Below are 8,598 nucleotides of genomic sequence, written 5' to 3'. Positions count from 1 at the left end.
AGATGCTGATGTCTGCACATCAAACGCTATGATGGAAGAAGGACTGTGCTGAAAGATACACCCTAATCTGAACATCCTGGGGCAACCACATGAAAAACAATTGTATTCAACTGTCTGTGTATCTGGGATAATAAAATCTCACCTGAGCAGTTTTGCTTTGCTTTGCAGTGAATCCAGAACTTCAATTTTTTTATTCATGGCAGAAATTTCCTGCTCAAGATTCTCCCGTGTGACATCCACTTGCTGACATAAATGAGCAAAAGTTCCAGCAAGCTCTCTATGAAACAAGAATAGTTGGATACGATGCAAAGTAAGATCAAGCAGCAAATTCAAGGAATAAATCCCTTTGTTGTATAGTGATGATGATACCGACTAAGGTGTTCATCTTTCCACTTCTGCACAAGAATATGTTAGAGCATTAGAGCAATGTAATTCGACAGATGGAGGTACATTAAGACTAATGTTTAACAGCACACAAATACTACATTGGTGATTAAAAAATCGGTAATATTATTTTAAAACACATGCATCATTACACATTTTTAAATCTGGAATTCAATATGCAGACTTATCTTGTTTTAACAAGGAATAGCATTTAAAAAAACCCCCTAAGAACAGAATTCAGGTGAGGTTTTAGCTGAATATAGGCAACTCACTGTTGGACTTGGTGGCTGCAGTTAGAACCCGTATAACTGACAATGAGTTGCAACTTCTCACCAGCATACTCTACAAACTGCCGTTTGAAAGCTCTCTCTTTCGCTTTTGTGGTCCAGGTGAGGCGCTCATACACATAAAGGAGCCCATAAAGGCCAAAAGAGAGAGCAATCAGTCTCCAACCCACAGCTTTCCAGACCTAAAAAGAAAGGAAAAACAAATTACACAACCATAATCTAGCAATGATACCAACTCCCAACAATGGTGCACAGAGCACTGCACTTATATTCTAGGGACATGAAAATGAGCCAGATAAATAACCCTGGCTCGCAAGTGGTTTCACTGGTCACGCAGCTTATTACTGATATCCAGTCTAAAAAATAAAAATACCTAACCTAAACCATTGGGGTTCTGTATGGATTAACCTTTCCAGCACATTTAAACTACATCCACAAGCACAAACGAACTTTGTCTCAGGTTCACAAAATCCCTGTTTCTGAAGTAAAAGATGATTTTAAGCAACCATCTCCCCTCTGGGAAATCATCCACCCTTAAACACTGTGACACTAGAACGGCATGTAGGTATGGAACTGGCACTACAGAAATTTATATTCTTCCTGCCACAGGAACTAGAGTTACCATGCAATTCAAGTTAGGTCTCTTATGCCTCTGTAGTCCAGGGAGATTTAAGATTCAAAACATTAATTATTTTCAAAAGACAGAAATGCATGAAGTGCCAATCTCCTCTTAAATAAATTAGGCATAGTATCTAAAATTAAGTGCTCTCCTCCCCTTCCAAGAAGGAAGATATACACGATCAGAGGCTGTTGGTAGATATTTCTGCCATGATCTCTCTGTAAATGGGAAAAGAAACACACTAAATTTTATTCTCACTAAAGAATCAGAGGCTATTTAATGCTTTTCTAACATACTTCAAAGGGTTATCTTCACAACCACCCTGTCTCCAAGCCTAACTATTACGCAAAATAAGCTCAATATTCATACTTAAATGGAAGATCAAAGGAAAAATTATTTCATTATCTGTGAATGGCAAATATCTACAGCATTCAGCAGTGCAAGCACTTTTCAAGGCAGTGTTCCAGCTTTATTTATATAAATGCAGCTCAGATTGCCAACGCACCACACCACCAACGACGATGATCCCCATGGAAGTTCGGGAAGTTAATGAGGCCAGTCCAGTCACCATCGACACCATGAGCTCTTCCTGGGTCATAGAGCCCTGAGGCAAAGGAGGCAGACTGGGATTTGCTGGTGTTAAAGGGCGTTGAACCTAATTAGAAAAGCAGTGGCAAAACAAAACAAAAACAAAGTACAGAATAAGAGAGTGCAAGCCACTGCCCTTCCCACCAAAAAGACTTTGGCAGCCCCTGAATTGATGAATACCACATCTACCATGACCACTCAACAAGGTATCTTACCTGGTCATTATAACCCATCAAGGCCCGACGACCATTCTTTGGTCCCAAAAACCTGTTCACCAGCATCGTCCATCCAAGAGAGAAATGGAATTCTATGTCCTCTTGGAAGTCGGCACAAAGCTTGTCACAGTTCAGATCATAGCTGAGCGTGAAGCACTGTCGGGGAATCAACATGTCTATCTGGCCCCGCAAAGAGACTGGGAGAAGGGGTTTTAAACCATCTGCACGCACAGAAAATAAAAGATTCAAAAAATGGCCATTGAGTCCACAAGAATTAACCAGACTTGCATTCTGTAATCAAGGTGGGTATGGGTTGTTCCATCTTCCAGTTATTTTTCTTACTACCTTAAATTTCCTAAAGCTAGGCATGTTGCAAAGCGAGTGATACATCATTAATTACTACTCAATTCTTAGTTCTTCACATCAACTCAGAAGAAAATCTTTCCATGGACCCTCTCAAATCTTTACAGGTCACTGGTGAAGTTTACAGTTCAGCAATAGTTTGGAAAACAGAATCTGAAGGCCAGTTCTAAGTGTTTAGGCCCCACACTCCTATTAAAGCTTATGTTCAGACAGGCACCTAGTTACAAGTTATTCACATTTCATTAGGATCTTGGTCTGAGAATCTCTCAAGTTTCCAAAGTCGCAGCTCTGCTCTGTCATGAAGGATTAAGCTCATTGTACGTATTCATTAGCAAATCACTGCACAAGTTCAGGCACAGAGTGGAAAAAGCAGGAGTAACTAGTCCTCTACACAACCACATTACAAATCAAGATGGAAACTAAGATGATGCAAGCTGCACATCAGACATCAGATTAAACAAAAACCCAGAACATCTATCTAGTTATTCTGCATTAGCTAAAGGAAAGAGAAAGGGAAATACTGCCTGACGAACCGACCTATCATTTCTTGCTGCATTGTCTGCAGCGAAGCTGTGATCGCATTGGAGCAACGATCTGACATGTTACGGCCCAGGCCTTCCTCAATGTGCTTATGCAGCTCCTAACAAAGAAAAAAAGGAGTTCGTAAGCTTAAAATAAATATAAGTGAGATGCAAGCTGCAGGTGCTAGAGCTTGCCAGTTAAAAAACCACTCCCAGAACAGGAGCACACATTCTGTATGCCCACTGTTCTAACCGACTTTTCATTTTTTTCCCCATTCTTCAGGGAAGGAAAGAAAAAACCGACTAAAAAAAAAAAATCTCACATGTACTCTGTGAGAGTCTAGGAAAGTGTAGTCTAGGAAAAGTTCTGTTTGGTCTACACAGTGTAATATATCATATGTGCATCAATTTACCACTAAGATTATTTTTAAAAATCTATTTCTTCCTTTTTTTTTTTTAAGATGTTCACTTTTTACAGAAGCCCTCCATACATAAGAGACATTCTATAAAAAGATTTTTCACAATATGAAAAGCTTAGCTCATATTGCAGTTGGAAGAATGTTAAGCATCTCAAAGTACTGGCATAATTACTGACTCAGAGCAAAAAAAGGCCTCTTTAAATTGCCTAAGCAACGTGAAGAAGAAAACACCACTTACACTCTTGTAAACTTTAAGAACTACTTGAGATGGATGGAAGTCTGCTTGGTATTCATCTACCAACACTGAAAGCCGCCTGATTTCTTCTGCCATTGCATTTGACACCTAGAGAAAACATCACAGGACAGAGTTTCTACATATTCTGTCCTAGGGAGAGACAGAAAACCACCACTGAGGGGGAAAAAAAAAAAAAAAAAAAAGACTTCTTCTGAAAGCATTTCTTCTCTTCCCATCTGTAACTCCCACATTTCTAGTACTTCAAACCTTTGCCAGCACTTTGTATTTTTCCCACCATGCTGGTAGCTGTTTCAGACAATCTATTTTTCTGCAGCCACTCCTCCTTACCTGCCTCTCCACTTCTTCTGTGATCTGTTTTATTTTCCGCTTGTAGTCTTGAGTAAGGAGCTCAAGCTGTTTGTCGATAAAACCTAAACGTTCCTGTCGTTCCTCTCGCATTTCCAGACAATATACTCTGGTGGAAAAAAAAATGCCATCAAAGAGCCAGTTAAATGCATTTTTAGTCTACAAATACAATTGGAATTCCAGAAACAAGAGAGATTCACCCGCCCAAGAACAAAATGTGTCAGTATCTACAATACATACACATGTCACAGGACAAAAAAGAGATTCTTTTCCCAATACTTTCACCATTTATTAGAAGCAAGACTACCAGTACATGTCCTTCCCACTCCCAAGCATGCTGTATTCTGCTTTGCATTTCATATGCTCATATTCCCTTAAATTTCTCTCAGAATACAAGCTTCAGTTACGCAAGCACCAAGCATCAGCTCTCCTCACCTCTGTTCCTGGGCAGCAATATGCACAGAATCCATGATGAGACGAACATCTTCTGCAATCTGCTTTGCTCTCACTGTATGCTGCTCAAATTTTGTTTTTACTGCTGACTGTGAGATACATTCCTGTATACAAAAGGCAAACCAAGATTAGCAGCAGGCAGAAGCACACTAACGCAGCTTCTCCCTCCTGTATAATCTATTTACAAAATGCGATCCTGCTCCATGTTTATAAACTTAAGTCACCCTAATAGAAGGTTAGTACACATAAAGCTTACCTCAAATCTTCTCTCGAAGTTCTGAAACTCGAACATTCTTACTTGAAATCCATCTGCCAATGCTCCACCTGAGAGAAGGAAAGTACAAATCAACCACTTAAGTTTTCTGAAAGCAATCAGATGTTGGACATCAAGAAATGCTCCTGCTTTACCTTGCAGCCAAAGCACTTCTAAATCAGCTCTTTGGTTTTGACTGCTCTATTAATAATCTGAACCACTCCAGTTTTATCCATTTTTTGTAACAAGATATTCTCTATTTTCTGCCCTATGAGAAAATTTAAAGTTTCTGTTAGCTTTGCTCACCTCCTTCTGGCATCCCTTGAGCCCTCTGAATCCTGGCATTCAGCACTTCTTTTGCTGACACAAAGAAAATTCGATCCCCTGCCTGGGCTCGATCCACCACACCCAGTTCATCTACCAGGAAACTGGTACACCGCTCCATGTGCTGTCGACGCACCTGGGGGATAAACAGGATACACCTCCCATGCAGTTAAATCCAGTTTACGCTCCATCTCTTAAGGGTTAGACCAGGCACCCAGATGCCCTCTGCTGGTCTAAACTACCAATGTAAAAGAATAAGAAAAAAACTTAAGTGATCTAACTTCAAAAGGCCCCTGTGAAACTCCTAATTTCCATCTCAGAAATTTCAATAGCCATGTCCTGATCACTAGTCTATACTCCCTCTAGTCTCCAAACTATGGTAATAATATCCATGCAAAGAGAAGGAATTCAAACACATCACAAACCTCTTCCATGTATTCTGGTTCAGAGGCAGATGCATCCCAGCGGTTATTTAAAATAAATATATTAGGTCGAGACAGGCGTTCATTCACCTTGTGAAAGAACTGTTTCTCCTAAGCAAAATGGAACAAAACCTCTTAAGATTAATATGTCAAAATTGTTTAACTTTTAGCCAAATTCACTGAACAAGTGGTCTTGGACATACAGTTTGCATCAGTGTTGATTCAGAATTTGCCACCAGGACAAATACGTCCGCATCGAGACAGAACTTGTCAATCCAACTGTCCAGCTCTGTGGTTACATCAATGCCAGGGCTAGCAATAAAAAGAGAAGAGACATTACTATGCTGTGGAAACAGCAAAAACATAATTTAAAAAGTTAATAAGAAATGTGTTTCAGTTTTCAGGGCATTCATTTCCCACATCTGAGCTATGCTGTTGTGCTGTTGTGAGGTACAGACTAAAAGGAAGTACAATCAAGAGAAACTCTGACTGCTAACTACAGAAAAGGACTTTAGTCACAATCGCAGATTAGAACAGGGTCAATTTCCTTGATGTTTGTTAAATTTGTCTTTGAAGACATCTCTGTAATTAATCTGTGATAAGCAGGAAAGGAAAGAAAGATATTTCTCACCTGTCCATCAGCACCAGGTCATCCTTTAACAGAGGACATTTGGAATTGGGCCACATTACACTGACTAGGCTGCCAGCGTTCAGTTGTTCATCCTGATGAAGGGCGTGAGCCAGCTGGTTTACTGTCTATTAAAAAGACAGATAATTTATAACATCTCCTGTGTGTTAAGACCCATTAACACAACTATCTCCCCTGCAGAGCTGTTCACAGCCAATTTAAGATAAAACCCAACTCCAAATCATTTCACCCCGGGAAGTTTTCCACATAAAACTTGATTGAGTCTCCTAGTCAAAAGGCAACTGCCTAGTGAGAGTTTGTGAAAAGTATTCCTGTAAAGAAAGGCTTCTGAGGAATTATCAGGAAGTCTATGCCTTCCATCAGACATCAGAGCTCAGAACTTCCTGAGTCATCACTTCGGTTCCCTGCTATCCCTAACAAATACAACATATCTTCCTTTTCATAAAATGAACAAGTTCCATCCTGTAACTTGCTCCATTCCTTCCTTCCTACATCTAACAAAAACCTGTTCTTCATCTCTACTCCTTTAATGATTAAAATCCTTAACTGTGAAATTAATTCACAGTGCTTTTATTTTCTTGTTCCTTCCCTTTTCTGGGACTTCTGAAGACCTCTTCTCCTTTATCTTATGCTTAAGGAAACTGTACCTTAACACTCTTCTTTTCCTCTGATCCTTCAGTAAGCAGGAAAGCTTCATGTCCATCTGTCCCTTCTACACGCAGGAAACAATTAGTGGTGTGTCCAATTCCTGAAGGAAGGACTTTGTCCCATAGCATGGCATTTATGACAGTGCTTTTCCCATTGCTTGTCCTAAAGTCAGATTAAAGAACGGTGTAACTAGGCTTCTGAGAGTCGGGTGTACTCATTTTGATATTACAGAAAGCAAGTTCTCTAAACCCAAGCAGTATTAGAAGCATTAACAATTCTGGTGCCATAGGCAACTTACAAAAAGACTCTATTTTTTTTATTTTAAGAATTCTTCCAAATCAAAGAATTACGTGATACAATATTTGTTTCCAGTCTACAAGAGGACTAGTACCAGGGACATGCACATTACAAGCAGAAGATGGAGCACTAGTGTTCCTATAAATAGTTTTTACTGGCTACAATCCTAAAGATGCCAGTTGCTTTACTGAGTGAAGAGTGCAGGCAACATAAGCACGTGACTCACCTTCCAAAAAAAGCAACTTTCATGTGTCGTCTTGCCAACACTTCACTAATGCCACTGACTTTTGACAGGTAGCCTTTGACTTCCAGTACCTGCTCTTCTGTGGTGACAGGATCAAGCTCTATATTCTTGTGTGTTTCTAAAGTCAAAATACATCACATCTCTGAATTCCAGAAGTCATCTGTCTTAATACTGGGTGAAACACCCCTTAATGAGGTAACACATATAACTAAATGTTTATCTGTGTCACAAAGACTGTGTGGGTAATCTTGACACATGCAATTACACCCTGAGGCAATTTAGCAACAGCATTTATCAGCTGGTCTCTTTTGTATATCTAATAACCATTCCCATCCTTAGGACTGCCTTCAACAGAAAACAGCCAACACTTCAAACACTCCAACACCCTTGAAAAAAAAAAAAATCTTCTGTCCGTATCTTAAGTTGTTGAAGCCAATTATTGGCATATGCTACGCGTCACTAGCAATAACATGTCTATGCAAGAATACTGAAAGATAAAAGAATTAGAGGCAAAAAACCTAAAGGGTCTTGTATAGTTTATTAAAAAACTCACAAACAACATAAAAACCATGCATACCTCACTAACTAGCTCAGTTTCCTAACATGTGCGAACTTGTCAACTTTAAAACACCCTGAACTCCACCCAGACTAAATAAATAACACTTCTGTTCTTCTTATAAATATTGATCTATAAACAGATATGAATGTGTAAGTAAGCACAGGCCTAGAAGCGCCATTTAACTGAATGAGGGTTTCTTGTTGTGTGTTGGGGGAATTGTATGTCGGCAAACCACTGTTACACGCTTACCTTCCAGGAAGGAGGAGCTCTCATTGATGTATGCAGCCAGCTGTTCAAAGATACCATTTATTTTCTTCTTTGCAGTGACAAAATGCTTAAGCGGAGAAGCATTTACCTCAGCCATGTGTCTTTTATCCTTCTTCACTGCAGCTATTGACTTGGAACGAGTAAACAACAGGGACATTGCGCTACAGGGAAAAATCCAGTCAACAAAGGTGGCTCGCCAAGAGCTATCCAGCTAAGCATCCTACCAAGAACTAGATAAATACACATTTTAAAAACAACCTTCTCTCTTTCACAAATAAATTGTTCCACTTTCTACAAATGGAAATTACTCATATATCAGAAATTAAAAAAAAAAAAAAATCATCTTTCCTTCTCCCTTCCAGTAAAGCCGCCCCAGCCATCAGTTCCCCCCTTCCTCCGCTTACTTTCAGGATGAGTTACGTTCTCATAAGCCAGGCATGGTCAGCTCGAGCCCCTCTTGAACGATGCAGTTTTCCTGCCTTCGC

At 39.7% G+C, this 8,598-nt stretch overlaps 1 protein-coding gene across 2 annotated transcripts in view; it reads right to left on the bottom strand.

The window, feature by feature from the left end:
- Positions 1-8,270, bottom strand: part of MFN2 (mitofusin 2) — a 9,105-nt gene extending 835 nt beyond the window's left edge. The window contains exons 1-16 of one of the 2 annotated variants that reach the window (XM_010073571.1): positions 8,096-8,270; positions 7,270-7,405; positions 6,746-6,908; positions 6,081-6,205; positions 5,653-5,761; positions 5,453-5,560; positions 5,010-5,163; positions 4,707-4,774; positions 4,433-4,554; positions 3,980-4,106; positions 3,635-3,739; positions 2,994-3,096; positions 2,094-2,314; positions 1,796-1,945; positions 657-853; positions 143-277 (exon numbers count right to left, since the gene is read on the bottom strand). In XM_010073571.1, coding sequence (XP_010071873.1) covers positions 143-277; positions 657-853; positions 1,796-1,945; positions 2,094-2,314; positions 2,994-3,096; positions 3,635-3,739; positions 3,980-4,106; positions 4,433-4,554; positions 4,707-4,774; positions 5,010-5,163; positions 5,453-5,560; positions 5,653-5,761; positions 6,081-6,205; positions 6,746-6,908; positions 7,270-7,405; positions 8,096-8,270 — 2,198 coding nt within the window. Of the gene's footprint in view, positions 1-142; positions 278-656; positions 854-1,795; positions 1,946-2,081; positions 2,315-2,993; positions 3,097-3,634; positions 3,740-3,979; positions 4,107-4,432; positions 4,555-4,706; positions 4,775-5,009; positions 5,164-5,452; positions 5,561-5,652; positions 5,762-6,080; positions 6,206-6,745; positions 6,909-7,269; positions 7,406-8,095 lie in introns of both variants that reach the window. The other variant, XM_010073572.1, reaches the window with a different exon arrangement.
- Between the last annotated feature and the right edge of the window lie 328 nt (positions 8,271-8,598).

The sequence above is a fragment of the Pterocles gutturalis genome, unplaced genomic scaffold (assembly GCF_000699245.1).
Source record: "Pterocles gutturalis isolate BGI_N339 unplaced genomic scaffold, ASM69924v1 scaffold24937, whole genome shotgun sequence".
Lineage (NCBI taxonomy): Eukaryota > Metazoa > Chordata > Aves > Pterocliformes > Pteroclidae > Pterocles > Pterocles gutturalis.
This window is presented reverse-complemented; position numbering and strand designations above follow the sequence as displayed.